This window comes from Amia ocellicauda, chromosome 14 (assembly GCF_036373705.1).
Source record: "Amia ocellicauda isolate fAmiCal2 chromosome 14, fAmiCal2.hap1, whole genome shotgun sequence".
Taxonomy (NCBI): Eukaryota; Metazoa; Chordata; class Actinopteri; order Amiiformes; family Amiidae; genus Amia; species Amia ocellicauda.
In genome coordinates, this window is record NC_089863.1 from 10,404,115 (window position 1) to 10,421,856 (window position 17,742).

Sequence of the window (17,742 nt, forward strand, 5' to 3'; positions counted from 1 at the left end):
TTTCTGGGGGCTACTTCAGTTAAGTTTGTTAAAGCATTTTTGTCTGTAGTTTAGTATCAAACTCAGAATGTTACAGAAATCTACAAAAAGCATGTTACCCTGTCTCTGCCTTAAGGTTAATTGTTTATTGAATTGTCTACAGCTATTATCTTCTGAATATTTGGCCAACTGCTGCCTGAGACAGCACTTTAACTAGCCAACACATCTTCTGTATTTTCAATCTCTTGAATACTTAACCAACAACAAGATACAAAAAGCCTTCTTCCAACTCTCATCGGTAGTTCTTTTATTCACTTCATGCTCCAGGTTAACCTGTATTTATGTTTCTGTAATAAAGTTGTTACTTCTTCATTGGTGTAATCTGGGATTTACTAAAACCACTACAAGTGGTTTCTAGCACCTCTCCATTGTGCTGCAGCTGCTCAATGCCTTCAGCAGGCAGAAACTGGGAGCTGTCCAGTGCTGACCCTGGGAATAGTGCCTGCTGGAGCCCACTTCCTCTACCAGTGTCATCTTGGATGGCCTCATGGGCTGGAGTGGGGGCCAGCAGGCCAGAGTCTGCCTAGCCTCCCGCTGGTTGTGCCTCCCGGGCTCACAATGATGGGCATATTGGTTTGGAGGGCACATATTGTACTTGGTGGGACCTGGGACAACCAATCATGTAATATTGGTGTAAGATGAGACAGAGAAATGGACTGGAGACTGAGGCAGACATCCCGTTCCTAAAATAGCCAGAGGTCACATACCTTTTGTTTCAGAATTTCTTTGTTATATATGCAGGCAAGCAAACAACATTTATACCCAACTCCCGAGTGTCTGCAAGTTTGACTGGCAAAACCTGTTTCTGGACTAGAGCTGTACCCAGCTTTTGGCTTTTTTCAAACCTGGTCCCCAGGCCATCTACAAGTGAGGGCCATGTATAATGCAGAGTCCAGATTGGTTTTAGGAAAGTTTATTTTTCCCTCTTCACTTGCGAGTCTTGATTACTCTCCCGTGTCATTTCTGATCCTTATCTACTTGAATTGCCCTTCTAGTGTTTTGACCTGTGCCCATTTTTTTCCCGTATTACGATTCCTGGATTCCCTTCTCTAGTTTGATCGCTTGACCTTCTGCTTGACTTACAGACCACGACTCTTGTCTCTTCTTCTTTGTTCCCAGCCCAAGACCCTTTGCTTGACTGACAGTTCTGTTCTCTCCACATGTGAGTCTTTAAATATACTTTAGTACTGTATACTATTAAGACATTGAAGGAATACAAAAGTATGCTTTGATCATGCTTGTGTTTATTGTTTATTTGTTAGGTCTCATATGTTTTAATGTAAATAGCATTATAATAATAGTATCATTATTTTTCCAAAGGACAAATCATTTGAATACACAACAAAGTGATTACTGTGTTCATATCATTTGCATGACTCTTCAGCCTTCAGATTCACATCAGTAAATACAATGGTCACAGTGTATATTCAGTGTCTAACCCCTGTCTCTGTGTGTGTCAGGAACAAGATCAAGGTGACAGCAGCAACACCCTCTCTCTCTCTCTATCCGGTAGGCAGTGGGAGTGCAATCCCTCAAGGCATCATTCCCGTCACCATCCATCAGCTGCTCTAGTCAACATCGAGCAAGGCAGCGTGGATTAAACACGAAGGACAGAGAGGAAGGAAGAAACAAAGACTGAAAGGAAGTATAAGAAGGTATTGTAAAACAATGAAGCAGAAAAAATGTGTTCAAGAGAAATGCAAGCCTAACAATGTGTGTATAGGTATAATTATATGAATATATAATGAATATATGTCTTACATTCTCATCATACCTTATGTTTTTGTTGCCACAGATCTGGCGTTATTCTTATTACTTTTCTCCAAAGGAGAATGAAAAGTGATTTAAAACATACACCATGTAGATCTCTCCAGAGATAGACAGGCAGGCAGGCAGACAGATAAATGTAGATACATCTTTTCATTTAGAGCTCCAGATAGAACATATGCACTCTGTTTTTGTGCCTTCAAATATTCATCTGTGTATCAGAAATATTAAGGGTTTATTTTGTGTATCATAATTCAGTGATGAAGCAGGTAACCTCAGTGTAATATGACAGGGAGGTATCAGAGTGCTGTACTGCAATATTAAACACAGCCTGTGATTGATACACAAGTGGTTATAAACTGACAATGTTAAAGAAATATAAATTTAAGGACATACCCCTTCCACACTTCCAATTTCTAAATGTATGGTTTGCAACTGCAAATGTGAATGACATTAATACAGTCACATTTCAACGTCTGTCCTTTCGCCAACATCTTCCTGACATTATCGGTGCATGAAAGTGGTTGTCATCTTGGGGTGGAAAGCAAGCATTTCAAATTTCAAATTTCCAAGTTGTTGTCTCTCAGTTCCTCTCCCGGTGCTTAGTTGTCTGGTGTGTTTACAGCTTCCCTGACTGACAGGACTGTGCAGAACTGAGTGTATCCCTGACCCACTGACCAGCACAGAACAGACTCCTTCAGCACCATGAACAATTCCAGCTACTATGATTACTTAGATGTTTTTTATGATAACTACTCCAATCAAAACAGCAGCTTTTCTGAAGGTTTCAGCAACTACGACAGCTACGTTAACTACTTCTACTCCATTGATCTGAGCGTGGACGAAGGCCCGATCACGGCCACCACTGTCTTCGTGTTCGCCTACAAGTTCAGCATCCTTTGTTTCGGGCTGCCGGCAAGCTGGCTGGCCATGTATGGTCTGTACCGGCTGCTGAGGTTCGAGAGGGCAGCACCCATCTACATGATCAACCTCCTCTTCGCCGATTTCATCCAGATCGTGCTCGTGTGGCTGGTGCAGATCCTGGACTCGCCACTGTGCATTGACTTTGAGGCAGATGACGTGATCTTTTTTACTGCTGTGAATGCCAGTGTGGGCTTCATACTGTGCATCGCCCTGGAGAGGTACCTGGTGGTCGCCCATCCTCTGTGGTACCGGTACCGCCGCACTGTCAAGTTCAGCGCCCTTGTGTCAGCGGGTGTGTGGGCTTTTGTCACCGTGGACACTGTGCTGTTTGTCTACCTCAGCACACACTCGCCAGCTGCCTCTTTCTGTTTCTGGACCATCCACTTCTTCCTGCCCATCCCAATCCTTATCTTCATCTTCCTCAGAACCAGGAGGGTGCTGGCCAGCACTGTGTCAGTCCGCGGCCCAGAGAAGAGGCGGATCCAGTGGATGCTGACTCTGGTCCTGTCCTCCTTCACAGCTCTCTTCCTCCCGTTCTACATGGCAAAGTGCTTCTTCTTCCTGAAGAGCATGTACAACTGGCAGACGCAGACCAAGGTTGATGTAATTTTCCATTTCATCTGCCTGCTGCTCTTCACCCTTCACAACCTGCTGGACTCCATCTTATACATCTTCCTGCGCCGCAACATGCAGCGAACCCTGAGCTCCTGGTTGCCCTGCTGCCGGGGCTACCTGCTGAGGGACAGGGCTGAGTCGGGGGAGCGAGAGACCACGGTGCAGACTGTGGACTCCACTGTGACCAGCATGTGAGGCAGAGGCATGGAGGTGGTTCTGCTCAGAGGGGGAGGAGATGGGGGGCAGGTGATGAGGGAGGAGTGTTGAGAGGTAGCAGAGGGATGAGAGAAGAATTGCAAGAAGAGGTGCTAAGGGAGGAGGGATTAGTGAAGGAGGAAGAGAGGATGAGCAAGATGAAGAGATGTGTGTTTTGTGTCTTTCTCTCACCACTAGAACTATACCATATATTATGCTTAATCTACAGAAATAGTTATTTAAATCATATATGTGTGTGTTTGTGTGCTCATGTATTTTACTGAAATGTGTACAATACATGGCTTTAGTCACATGCTTTGAACTACAAAACTGATTATAAATATGTTGGAATCTAAAATACCATTACAAAAGTATCCAAAAAGTATGTATACTGTTAAATGCATTATCCCTAACATTTAAATTGAATTAATTAAAAAACAAAATAATTATTGTGTTCATCTACTTTTTTAATTTTATATCTATAACAGTATATATTTTGTAGCGTAAGGTACACTTATAAAGTTCTTTAAAGAATTATTTGTACGGCTCAATCTCCTTCTCCAAGTTTAACTCTTCTGTTGCCGGCAAAGACTTAGTTGGTTTCCCGTTTCAATTCTGGCAAAAGAGCTACAAGTTGAGCTGTGGCAGCAGGTTACTAGTTCGAGTAAGAGAGAGAGCGATAGATGCTGTGCGTTGCCTTTTAATGCCTGTTAGATCATTAGACGATTGGTTCTTAAGTTTGTGAGATTGGATTTTGGTTTCAGCCCCCAGTGTTCTATTGGAGGAGACTCGATTTATGATGGTACAGAGCTGAATCACCGATGTGAGCGAGGCCCCCTTTAGGGACACGCACAAAAATTGTCTCATTGGGAAGTACCTTGGTGGCTGTATCATGTCTGTCATTCAATTCCACCTGCTTTGGTGATTGCACTTGAGCCCACAACTTGTTCCATTTAGCTGTGCCTTAGTCTCTGTGTAACTTGTAATATTCACACTACAAGCTTCCACTTTCAGTTGTTGGTCTGAGGTTTCCATAATTTGTTTCAGGTCGCCAAATGTGGTGGCGGACATTAAACAAATTTCAGTCCCAGTGTCCAACAAGGCTTCACACTCCCACACATTCTCAACGGTCACTTCTATGTAAACTTGCTTGGCTCTGCCTCTCTGCGTCAGATCACCCAGTAACATCGTCAAAGGTTCAACTTGCCTGCAGGCAGCTTCCCCCACTGGGAGGTCCCAGTGAGCTGACGTGTCAGGGAAAGCCCCCTGCCATTCCTTGTCTGCTGGGTTAAAGGTTTCACAATCTTTAGCTAGTTCTCTCAACTGGCGCATGTTAACCTTTCGGTCAGGACTCTCGGGAGAGGAAGTTCGTCTGTGCAACGAGCTTCTTACCCTGGGTGGAGAAAGACTACGGGGGGGGGAACGATCAGGACGAGGCAACCTGGGGCCTAAATGTGGAGACGGTGTGCGACTCCGTGCATTGGCCGGTTCTGGCTGTTCCTTTTTGCTGTCAGGTGTCGGCTTTGCAGCCCACCGAGAGGCAGCTTTCAGGGCCCCTATTTGTTGCTTGAGACGCTCATTTTCAACTTTAGTTGATTTGAGTTCTCCCCTAAGCACCTGATTTACTCTCCTCATTTCTTCACTGTCCCTTTTTAAATGTATGACCTCGCCTTCGAGTATCTCCATTTTTACAGTGCCCAAATCTTTCTCCCTGACTGTTTTGCAAAGACGCATTTCCAAAACATCCCGGTCCTTCAAAACTATCCTTTCATTTTCAACCGTTTTACATCTGTCATTTTGCAGACCTTTTACTTGGATCAGAGTTGTTTCCAATTCGTCTTGGCACTGTATTAAATCATTTCCTAATTGCTCTCTCTGTTCAATTAAGTCCTCTTTTTCAGCATTCAACACAATGACTTGTTTTCCACAAGTATCTAGCTTTCCTTCAAATTCTAAAACCATTCCATGCAGTTTGGCTCTTTCTTCTTTCGCTTTCACATACTTTTCTCCTAGCTTTTTCAGTTTTTCAAACTTGCTTATGCTTCAGTTCACTAACCTTGAGCTCGCAAGTGCTAAGCTAGCCATAACTTTCACCACCTCTATCGACTCCTCTTTTTCGAGTTGCGTCGTAGTGTCATTTAACAACTGAGTTCGACGTGACTCTACTTCAAAGTTCAAACTGCCTAGGCATTCAAGGAATTCAGGAATCTCCGTTCCTGATACCTTTACAATCAATGCTTCACATGGGGACATTTGGGTAATTATTGTTTTGGCTATTCAGTAACAACCCAACAGAACAGTACTCGATTAATCACCTAATGACTCTAAAGCCAACACTTAGAATATCAACAATTTACCACAAGTAACTAAAACAGACTTAACCTTTTGTGACTTCGGAAAGCATACACATACCATGTGTGCAGTTCTCTAGAGTACAAACAGTGTATTGCGCCTACAAAAAGTTTGTTTTCAAATCTTTGGAAACTGGCTTTCTGGACTAGAATACCCAATAATTATTGCAGAAATTAGTTATTTTCAGTCTAAGACTGCTCACACGGGGCACCAATTATGTAGTGTAAGTACACTTTAAGTAAGTGAATTTAAGTATCACCTTATCAAGAATCCTGGAATCTTGTAGAACTCAATTTCTGCAATAATTGGATGCAGACACCAATTCCAAAGATACAAATTCTGAAATGTATTAAAAACAAAGACTAAATGTAGCACTACACTAATTATACAAAAGGGAAAAACTAATTAAAATTCAACTCTAGATCAACAAATCAAAGACAAATCACTTCCATGACCAAATCAAAAACCATGGGATTGCATATGATATCACACAAATCGTTAAACAAAAAAGGTTATAAACACTGACTACAATACCGGTTAGTAAGACGAAGGTGAGTCTCTCATTAGTATTGTTAGTCGGACATTAAATAACTAATGCAGATTAGTATTTAAGTCAAATAACTTCTCGTTATATATATCAGTCTCATTTACGTTTGGGTGCCGAGAAAGATTCTATCATTTCTTGTTACCACAATTTCCCTTAACTGATTATTATTCAATGATTAAGGATAGGCAGGGCCACCAATAATCTAATGTCTATTAACTTGTGTCAATTTCAGACTAAACAGTTCAACAGGAATGAGAAGATATTTCTCTGCGTTGACAGATTTTATTTCAAAAATTGTCAAACAAAACAGTTTAATGCAGCACTCATTTATATTTAAGAAAATACTAAATGATATTACACATTCTAAAGTTTATGACTCACAGAATAACATTTCTAATTGATTTCTCAAATGTCATGAATAATAAACTCCAAACTGTTAAACTTATTAGGCCTCTCTGTCTTCGTGCTCAAATAAAACACACGGCACGAGGTCCGTGTGGTTTGGAACAAAGGCAGTCCGGTTTGGCTTTGTCCAATAACTTCCACTCAGTCGATGCTCCTGGAAGTTGGGGTTTCGCGAATGTAGAGTCTTTTCCAAACAGATTTTCCACTGGTTTGAAGGCTCCAAGGGTGTGCACAAAATCTTCAAAATTTCCACCGTAGTTACTTGAAGACAAAGTCTTTGAGGAAAGCAGGGCCCTGTTAGTTTCCAAGGGTCAAGTTTCTTAAGACTCAATAGCTATTTAAATGACTGAACACTTTCGTATTTCATTCAATTGTCCAGCTGTAAAACTCCACTGATCAGATGGGTACAGCCGGGCATGCACAGGTTCTAAATTTCTTTAACTGAATAAAATTCTTTAAAGAATTCTTCATACGGCTCAATCTCCTTCTTCCAGTTTAACTCTTCTGTTGCCGGCAAAGACTTAGTTGGTTTCCCGTTTCAATTCTGGCAAAAGAGCTACAAGTTGAGCTGTGGCAGCGGGTTACTAGTTCGCGTGAGAGAGAGCGAGAGAGAGATAGATGCTTTGCGTTGCTTTTTAATGCCTGTCAGATCAATAGACGATTGGTTCTTAAATTGAGATTGGATTTCGGTTTCAGCCCCCAGTGTTGTATTGGAGGGGGGCTCGCTATATGACTGATGTCAATCCATGCCATCTTTTGGAAATGCTGGTTTGCCTGGGTTCGTAGCTCTGTCGGGATTTTGGCTCTCATCCACTTCAACGAGTTTTATGACCTCCAGGCCCTATTCCCCAGACATTTTCACAGCAGGGAATCCCAGCCATTTGGCCCATTCTCGGTGCCATCCTCCCAAGACTGCCACTTTGATATAGAACAGTTCATGTGCCGATGAGCTCAGGAAATCTGATAACTTTGGGGGAGAGGTCTTCTTTAGATCAGAGCTTCAGCTAAGGCTCTGAATGCTCTTATCAAAATACCCCCACTTAACGCTACATCTTGAAAGGGAGGTGTAATGCATATACAAGTGTGCTTCCTGCCTTCTATCTAACTCTACACTAATTAAAACTAAATTACTTAAAAAAACGAACTATAACCTCTATATAGTATAAACAAATAGGTTATAACATTGTTATAACGTGGTTATATATATATATATATATATATCAACCGCTCAGCCATAACATTATGACCACCTGCCTAATATTGTGCAGGTCCCCCTATTGCTGCCAAAACAGCCCTGACCCCCAAGGCATGGACTCCACTAGACCTCTGAAGGTGTGCTGTGGTATCTGGCACCAAGACGTTAGCAGCAGATCCTTTAAGTCCTGTAAGTTGCGAGGTGGGGCCTCCATGGATCGGACTTGTTTGTCCAGCACATCCCACAGATGCTCGATTGGATTGAGATCTGGGGAATTTCTATCAGAACCAGCATTCACTTTTTCAGCAATTTGAGCTACAGTAGCTCGTCTCTTGGATCGGACCACACAGGCCAGCCTTCGCTCCCCACGTGCATCAATGACCCTTGGACGCCCATGACCCTGTCGCCGGTTCACTGCTTTTCCTTCCTTGGACCACTTTTGATAGGTACTGACCACTGCAGACCAGGAACACCCCACAAGAGCTGCAGTTTTGGAGATGCTCTGACCCAGTCATCTAGCCATCACAATGTGGCCCTTGTCAAAGTCGCTCAGATCCTTACGCTGCCCAGTTTTCCTGCTTCTAACACATCAACTTTGAGGACAAAATTAACACTTGCTGCTTAATATATCCCACCCACTCACAGGTGCCATGATAACAAGATCATCAGTGTTATTCACTTCATCTGTCAGTGGTCGTAATGTTATGGCAGATTGCTGTACATATATATATATATATATATATATATATATATATATATACACATATGTATGTGTGTGTTTAAGAGAAAGGGATACTGTGTGTATATGTGAGTGAGGGCATTTGCATGTGTGTGTGTGTCTGTTTGTGTTTGTTAGTTTCAGAGACTGTTCCATATGTAGCAAAGTGAAAATGCAAATATGGACATGAAGAAAAACTAAAAATCAATCCTGCCCATTGCAGAAAACATCACTGTGCCACACTGGTGATGCACACACATGGAAATATTATGGTTTATCTGACTGTGTAACTCCAGGGTTTCTGCAGGCAGCTGTGGTTCATGTCATTTTACTGTGGATTATAAATAGCCTGTCACCAAAGGCACTGTCTCTGTGTGTCAATGTATATTACTATTGTTAACAATGTGTACCTTGCCAATTGTTTTGTTTTTATTTATCTCTGTTTCATATTTGATTGTAAAGTGATTTGAGTTTCTAGAAAAGTGTTTCATAAATAAAATGTATTATTCTCAGTTTTAATATGGAAATACACGTATGTGACACCTATCAACTTGAAATAGACAAACTATACTATAATATTCTGCATAGTTGATCATGATTAGAAAAACTTTATTACAGTACTACCAAGTTTTTTCACAAAAACAAAAATGCATTTGTTGTGTAAAAAATGAAGGAATAATTTGCAGTTGAAAGAACCTAACCAATGTGGAAAAGTTTTGAGAAAATGTGTACCACAAAATGTGCGCTAATTATAAGGGTCACATGCATCTCAAATGAACGCATACAAAATACAGACGGTAAAAACATGCTAGAGCGGGGAGGGGCAGAGGGTAAAAACATGCCGGGGTGGGGGGGTTTGTGGACGGAAACATGCGAGAGCGGGGGGGAGGGGGAGGACGGTGAAAACACGCGAGAGCGGGGTGGGGGGCGGTATTTGCCGCGGACCCCCTAGCACCCCCTCGCGGACCTTGTTACATTTAAAATGCATAGTTACCTATTTTATTGATGCATGATGTATCTACAAACAATATTCACTTGTTTCGCAAAATAAATTACAAAGTGAAATTATTATTGTAATTAATAAGTTGTTGGTTGTTAATACATATCTCATTCTTTATAATACATACCAGATAATGGATATGTTTTGTAATTGTAATGGTTCATAGACATACGTTTTTATAAATGTAATTCAACATTTCAGTGTCAAATCAGTTGTAACTACAATTAGTCCAGTTTCCATTACTTTGTATCTTAAATATGTATATCGTTTTTTTAGAGCTTTTGTATTTTCCTTTGTTACTTCTAAATTATTTCTATGCGAAATGGTTATCAGTGAGCACAGTCCTTGTTGAAGTCCCTGCACTCTCCATTGTGTCATTACATGCTACATCTTATGTAGAGTCAACAGGAAGAGGGGTATCTGCAGCGTCTCCAATATTTCGTAGTCTGTAATGAAGTAAACTACGTACATTTTATACAATTCTAACAGTTTAATAATATCGCTTTGCAATGAAAACATAGAACTATAATAACTCCGCAATGAGTTGCACGTTTATTGAGTGATATCCCTTTCTGTTGACATAAGCATGATTTGGAGCCTGGATTCTAATGTGTCCCATTGACTGCACTGAAGACGTTGGGTAATCCAGGGATTTCAAAGAAGTTTCCTTATATTTTGTTATTTTGGATCTGATGGAAATGCAACAAACTGCGTGATCTATTATGTCAGTGCCAGTGAGACTCGGTGGACAATCCTGGCGGCTGATGGCTTGTGGTTTCCCACAAAGTCTCCCACTATATTTAAATAAACTGCCAGTGGCATTAAAACAAATATCCTCAATAACTGCAGGAATGCTGTGGCTTCTGCTGGTCTCAGGCTCCAGTTTATCTTTTAACATTTCTACCAAAGTAAGGATGTCTTCTATTCCGAAACATAAATGTTATTGTCATTTTTAAAGGGTGATGTGTGTCCTTAAATATATGAAATGCCCTTTAATTTAAAAAATTAAATTTAAAACTTTTCCTGGAAATGGAAAAACTTGATCTAGAAATCACAATGTTAAAGTTAAAAATGACAAGATTCGAAAATTATAGTTTAAAGGGGAAGGGGGGATGGATTATTGTAATTATAAAGAATTATTGGTTGTTAATACTTTAGTCATTGTTTAGATAGTAGATAATATATATGTTTTGTAATTGTATTGTAATAGTTCATAATTAAATTAAACATTTCAGTGTCAAATTACTTGTGTATGTTTTAATTTTTTTAGGTTTTGGAGCATTTGCATGTGTGATTTCTGAATTATTTCTATGAGAAATAGTTAGTGAGCACAGTCCTTAGTGAACTCGCTGTCTATCTTGTGGTATCGAGTTGTCAGGAAGAGGGGTATCTGCGGGGCTTTCAAGTGCATAGTGTGTAACGAAGTAAAATAAATAAATTTTATAAAACTGCAACAGTATCCTAATATAACACGTTACACTATATGCACAAATCAGGTAGGCTTAAAAAATAAATTTAAGACCAAACTGAGTTATTTAAAAAAATATGCATTTAAAACCTCGTGATTTACAAGAATCGGTGTAGCAGGTCAATTGTTAGTGTTGGGCTGCGTTTCAAACGGTACACCTTTTCATTGGAAAGTGATCACGATTATTAATACAATTAATTAACGCGCGTTTCCTTCTCGGTTCTTTAATTGAGAACACGACGTTAATTAGTGCTTTAGATGATATGATGCGCAAGTAAACAGGCCCTTTCTTTGCTATTCCTTGGTTACAGTAAATTGCTCAATCCCAATTTCAGCCCTGGTTCCTGTGCTGTCAGATTACCCCACACGGTTACAACACCGCTGTGCTGAACGGGAAACTGGACCAACTTTGGCCAATTGTTGACCAACGGAGGACAATCCAGGGTTGCTGGACCAATTCCTCTTATGGTTTGCTGTGAGTGGCTGTTCGCTCTCTCTCTCTCTTGTTTTTTATCTGCCGTGGTCTCAGTCTATTGTTACAATCAGAGGAAGTAAAGAGTGAGAGAGAAAGAGAAGAGGAAGTACTCAGAGAAAAATGCCGGTGTGGTCGTCTGCGAGTCAGTCGGTTGATCAGTCGGACGCTGCGAGAGTTCATCAGTAAGGCAGTGTGTGAGTCAGTAAGTTACAGTACACTCTACAAATGCTGGGTTATCAGTTTAACCCAATCCTTGGGTTGTGTGTGTTGGGTCAAGTTTTTGGGTTAGTTGTATAGTAGTTGGGTTTTTACTGCTCTGAGATCTTACACAGCATATGGGTTATTTATTTTAATCAACCACCCTCTAGGTAAAGCGCGCATTAGAATCAATCAATCAATCAATCAATTTGTATTTGTATAGCGCCTTTCGCAGGGTAGCCACAGAGCGCTTTACAGGGTGGTAAATGTACAACAAATGTACAGCAAAATAAAATACATTACTAATAGAATAAAATAAATACAAATAGACCTTTAACAGTTTAAATTATCTAAAAAAAGAAAAAGTAAACGTACATTACCTAAATAAACCATTAAGGACGGAGAGTGAAGAGCGTTTCAAATGTCTAAGAAGCAGTAATAAGTTTAAAAGTAGTGCAGGTAAGTCATATTATTTCATTTCTAAATGTAAGCTATTATATTTAATTATTATAGATTGATACGTTATGTGTATATATTGTAATATAGGTTTTTTATTTTTGTATTCAATAACTTTAAGTTGGGCTGTATTAGATCATTAAATATGTGAATATATTATCAATAAATAATATGAATTATTTTTTAAACTCAAATATGAGTCTTTTGTGTCCCATATACATATACCGAGTGCACAATAAGTAAATATGTGGTGTGAAATGTTAAAACTTGGTCGAGAAGACTGTTGGACTGTAGTATTTAAATCCACAGAAGCCGTCTTATATCGACGACCCCCACCACATTCACATCATAACAGTATACATTTCATTAAAGTATAATATATATATATATATATATATATATATATATATATATATATATATATATATATATATATATTAATACTAGCTTTTAACACGATATTTGGTCATATCATTTTTAATGTTATTATGTTGTGTGAGGATTGTCTGACAGAGACAGATGGCCAGCGAAGCAAATATATATCGTGCTGTATGTTTTCAGGAAGGCTACAAATTATTAAAAGCAAATGTGTATCACAGCATATATAGAAACGTATTTAAAAGCGTATTTTGTAACTGTATGTACTGTTACACACAGACGCCAAAGACCAAAGTCCGCAGTGTGTGTGTGTTTGTGTGTGTGTGTGTGTGTGTGTGTGTGAAGGGGATGAGGGATGTGTAGCAACTAATATTACTGTGTACTGTTTAGCAACCAATATTACTAAACTACATACTGTAATATCACCGTTTGTGAGGTATTTATTCCTGTACTATACATCTTTTCACAGCCTATACTGTCTTTTTTCTGCTAACTTTGCTTAATTATTCTTGGGGTCTGGTAGCTGAATCAGTTATATTAATATTAATAATAATAATAATAATAATAATAATAATAATAATAATAATAATAATAATAATAAATATACATTGTACTGCTACTACTAATAATAATAATCACTAATACTAATACTAACTACTACAACTCCTAAATACCTATGAAAACAATAATGATCAGAAGTAGAAGCCCTATCTGTACTGTATTTTTCTGCACTACACTGCACTGTACCGTACTTTACCATACTGAACTGCACTGTATTTTGTACTCTTTGAATGGTCAGTAGTAATGGATTTGCCCATCACTTCCTCCCCCTTTCCTCTGTGAGACAGGACAGAATGACGGACACAAAGAAACAGGGCACACCCATCCCGCCCGCACCACAGGAGGAGCCCAGCTTGAACCCGGCCGCACTGCCAGCATACTACCCACCTGAGGACGCCTACAGCCCACCCCCTTACCCCTCCAACCCCACCCCATACCCCGTGGGCACTGCAGAAAAAGACAACCCGGGTGAGTTTCAGAGGGGGAATGCCAGTTAGTGTGCCAGTCGGTGTGTCAGTTGGTTAATGCTGAGGCAGTGCGGGTCAGTTTCAGTCAGTGTGTCAGTGACTCTGTGTGTCTGTGGTAACACCGCTCTCTCTTTCTCTCCACCTCTTCACTCTTTCTAATACCTGCCCTCTTGTCCCTCCCCCACCCCATGCTCCCTTCCCATTTCTTCCTCCCCCTCCTTCTCTCCCCCTCTCCCTCTGTACAGCTATGCCTTATCCAGCCCCGTGCCCCTACCCCCCAGGAGTGACTGTGCAGCCCCTTCCGCCTGCAGAGATTGGCTTCACTAAAGATGTACAGGAGCCCACTCCCCTGGAGGATTCTGGTAACTGCCGTCTGTCCGAGCCCCACTATACCCCCACAATGCACTCGGTGATACACACACTCACACACATACACTTACACTTAAAAAGTTACAATCCCTTGTGCACACACGCACACACTCGCAGCCAGATGCACACACTCACTCACAGACTCACGCACACTCACTCTCACTGACAGAGAGAAACAAGGATAGAGAGACAGTTTGGTGTGGTAAGGTACACTGTGTGTATGCTGTTCTACTTTCAGTATTGTCTGTGGCTAAGTCACTTCCCTTTGCCCCAGTGTGGGAAACACAGATTCACATAATGCTACAGAGAGATGGGCGAGACAAACTGAGGCAGACAGAAACTCAGAGAGACAGAAAAACCAAAAAGTCCCAGACCCTCCCCGCCAGACACGCAGATACACACACTTAGATGTGCACACACACACACACACACACACAGATTCACACTCACAGAGTAATGCACTCTCACCAACAAAAGGAAGCAGAAAGGTAAGATACCTTGGTGGCACGGTGTCCTACTTTCAGTTTTGTCTGTGGGAAACATTCACACAGTGATACATAGAGTGAGTGAGAGAGAGAGACGTACTTGGAGATGGACATAGTCGGACAGAAGCAGCCAGAGGCACGGAGAGAGAGAGATAAAAAGACAGACAGGAGCACAGGGACACACAGAAACATACCCTCACTAACTGACACTTTCCTTCCTCCTCCTCATCTCTAGCTCTGCCCCCAGTGTGTGTGGAGGTGGACGGTGTGGCAATGCAGCTCAGCGCCTTTGAGGACAAGATCGTCCGCAGAGCTTTCATTAGGAAGGTCAGACTCTCTATCTGTCCCCACTGTCACCCACACCCCCGCCGTCTGTCTCATGGTCTCTCTGTTCTCTTCCCTGGTGTTCTGTGTATATATAAAGTAAACCCTCTACCGCTCTCCCTTCCTCCCCTTGTCTCTCTCTCACCAACTCCCTCCCACTCCTTTAATCCGCCTTCCTCTCCCGCCTTCCCTCTCCCTCTCTCTCTCTCCGTCCCTCCCTCCCAGATGCCCTGTGTACAGACAATGAGTCTCCCTCCCTCCGCAGGTGTTCTGTGTGCTGGCCCTGCAGCTGCTGGTGACGTTCTCGGTGGTGTGCGTGTTCACGTTCAGTAAGCGGGTGAAGAAGGCGGTGCAGGAGAACCTCTGGGCCTACCTGAGCTCCTACATCCTGTTTGTGATCGTGGCCCTGGTGCTGCAGTTCAGCGGCTCCATCCGGCGCCGCCACCCCTGGAACCTGCTGGCGCTGGTGGGTCTACACCCAGACCTGGAACCCCCCGCCCCCCGCCAGAAGAGTACACTCCATTCTATCCCTGCCCCTCACTAATCACACTTCTAATTGATCGTATTCTATCCCAGTGCCCCCCATTGCATTTTATTACATTCCATAATAATAATAATGATACATTAATAATAGTAAAAACAATAATAGTGTTTTGACTTCAGTGTTTAACGCGTTGTGGTGAGTCACTGTGCTGCAAGTGTGTAATGCGGTGTGGTGTGTCACTGTGCTGGCAGGGCCTGGTGACGCTCAGCCTGTCCTATATGGTCGGCGCAGTGGCCTCTTTCCACGACACCACGGCCGTGCTGTTCGCCATGGGAACAACGCTGGTCATAGTGTTCGGCATCATCATCTTCTCCATCCAGGTAAGGACTGAGCCGAGCTCCTCCAGGCCGTGTCTCCTGGATCATGAGCTGTTAAAGATTGGGGTGCTCTATTATATAGCTGTGCTGGACTGTATTACACTGCGTTGTACTGTAGTGCACTGTGCTGTACTGCATTGCTCTTCATTGTTCTATATTATACTGTGCTGTATTGCACTTCCACATACTGTATTATACTGTGCTGTATTCAGGGCTGGCGCCTTGCAAAGGTGGATAAAGCAGTTGCCTTGGGTGCCATCTGTCGCAGGGGCGCAGCCTGGCAAAAGGAGCACCTTCTCTCCCTTCCTCGCGATTTGTCTTTCCCTCAAAACAACCACAATAACACTGTGCAAGTGTATGTCCTAGGAACCCAAACATACCGTAAGTAGGTATGTCACAATGACCGTTTACGTTATTTTAGCTAATCTAGGTTTTACAACCTATGCGATCTGCAGCCGCTGTTTTCTCCAGCAGAAGTTTGCTACTTGCACAACTCACATACGCAGAGGCGATCCCAGAAAACAGGGCTTCTGTTGTCTGTAGTCGTGGTGGTTTTTCTCTGTGATTCCATGCTGGCACGTAGGAGAAATCACCTTCTAATGCCTCGCTTTAGAGTATTTTATTCTGACATAGTTTGCAGTTTCAAAATATCAGTCCATTTCCACCTTCCTCTGTCACAAAAGTTTTGGACACTATAAAAAGGTAAATGGATGTTTAGTATTATGTTTTATTTAAATACTGAAAAAGTTTCATGATTAAATGATTAGAAAGTAGTTATTTAAATGATTTCTACTGTCTACTGGCTCATTCTTTTTAAGATGCTTTCACCTGGTTTTGCTGAAAGTTTCATTCAATTATCTTTAATTTTAATCTAAGTGTTGATAACTTCCTTCATTGCATGCTGCATTGATGAACGTGTGTTCACGATTATTATGTTGATGACTGTATTTAGTGACTATATTTCATTAACTGTTTTTGTGTTTTTGTATGTAGGCCTAATGTTAAGCGCTCTGCTTTTAAAATGACTTTTAAAAAGTCTTATTTAAATACATTTGTTGGTGATTAAATATGAATAATAGGTATAATTTGAAAATCAATTTAAGTAGAATCTTACAAAAAGTGTTTTCCATTGCATTCTTTTTGAAAATATACATTTAAGATTCTGTAATATGTATACACACATACTACATACACAGAGCTAGCTAATATAGCTAATAATGTAGCCATTGTTTCTTATTATCAGTATTAGTATCTGCTTGCCACATTTTTGATAGTAATTCATATTTTTGTATTAGTATTGTTATTTATTATTCTTATTAGTAGTAATTGAAGCACAACATCACAATTTTTCAGCAATACACAAAATAAATTGTGGTAAATTAATGCAATAGTTAATTTTTTTCAAGGGTGGGGGGGTCAACCCCAAATCTCGCCTAGGATGGCAAAAGTGCCAAAGCCAGCCCTGACAGTATTGCACTTTGCTATACTGTATTACACTGTGCTGGACTGTTTTGCACTGTGCTGTTCCCTCCACGATTCCCAGACACGTGTGGACTTCTCCTACTGTAACGGTCTGCTGCTGGTGCTGGCGCTGGACCTGCTGATGTTCGGCCTGTTCTCCTGCTTCTTCTACTCCACCATCCTGCAGGTCCTGTATGGAGCCCTGGGGGCCCTCCTCTTCTCTGTGGTAAATAATCCATCCTTTCTTCCACAGGCAGGGTCTAGATTACTTTCCTCCCCCTCCCCTCTCTGTATATAAATTATAATCATACATATATATATATATAAGAACATAAGAAAGTTTAGAAATGAGAGGAGGCCATTAGACCCATCGTGCTCGTTTGGTGTCTATTAATAACTAAGTGATCCAAGGATCCTATCCAGTCTATTTTTGAATGTTCACAAATTTTCAGCTTCAACCACATCGCTGGGGAGTTTGTGTG

The 17,742-nt window shown here is 41.3% G+C and overlaps 2 protein-coding genes across 2 annotated transcripts in view; both read left to right on the top strand.

Annotated features, from left to right (window-relative positions):
• Nucleotides 1–2,511: 2,511 nt before the first annotated feature.
• Nucleotides 2,512–3,540, top strand: LOC136768131 (ovarian cancer G-protein coupled receptor 1-like). The gene has a single exon (XM_066722184.1). It carries the CDS (start codon nucleotides 2,512–2,514, stop codon nucleotides 3,538–3,540), a length of 1,029 nt encoding a protein of 342 aa, XP_066578281.1.
• Nucleotides 3,541–11,691: 8,151 nt separating this feature from the next.
• LOC136768632 (protein lifeguard 1) overlaps nucleotides 11,692–17,742 on the top strand; it is a 7,815-nt gene continuing 1,764 nt past the window's right edge. Inside the window, exons 1-7 of the mRNA XM_066722921.1 lie at nucleotides 11,692–11,902; nucleotides 13,577–13,761; nucleotides 14,006–14,122; nucleotides 14,850–14,941; nucleotides 15,204–15,404; nucleotides 15,674–15,802; nucleotides 17,343–17,486. Coding sequence (XP_066579018.1) covers nucleotides 13,587–13,761; nucleotides 14,006–14,122; nucleotides 14,850–14,941; nucleotides 15,204–15,404; nucleotides 15,674–15,802; nucleotides 17,343–17,486 — 858 coding nt within the window. The 5' untranslated portion in view covers nucleotides 11,692–11,902; nucleotides 13,577–13,586. The remainder of the gene's footprint in view (nucleotides 11,903–13,576; nucleotides 13,762–14,005; nucleotides 14,123–14,849; nucleotides 14,942–15,203; nucleotides 15,405–15,673; nucleotides 15,803–17,342; nucleotides 17,487–17,742) is intronic.

Bases quoted from the DNA above. Each gene is read 5' to 3' on its own strand.
- LOC136768131 (XM_066722184.1), top strand. From the start codon at position 2,512: ATGAACAATTCCAGCTACTATGATTACTTAGATGTTTTTTATGATAAC.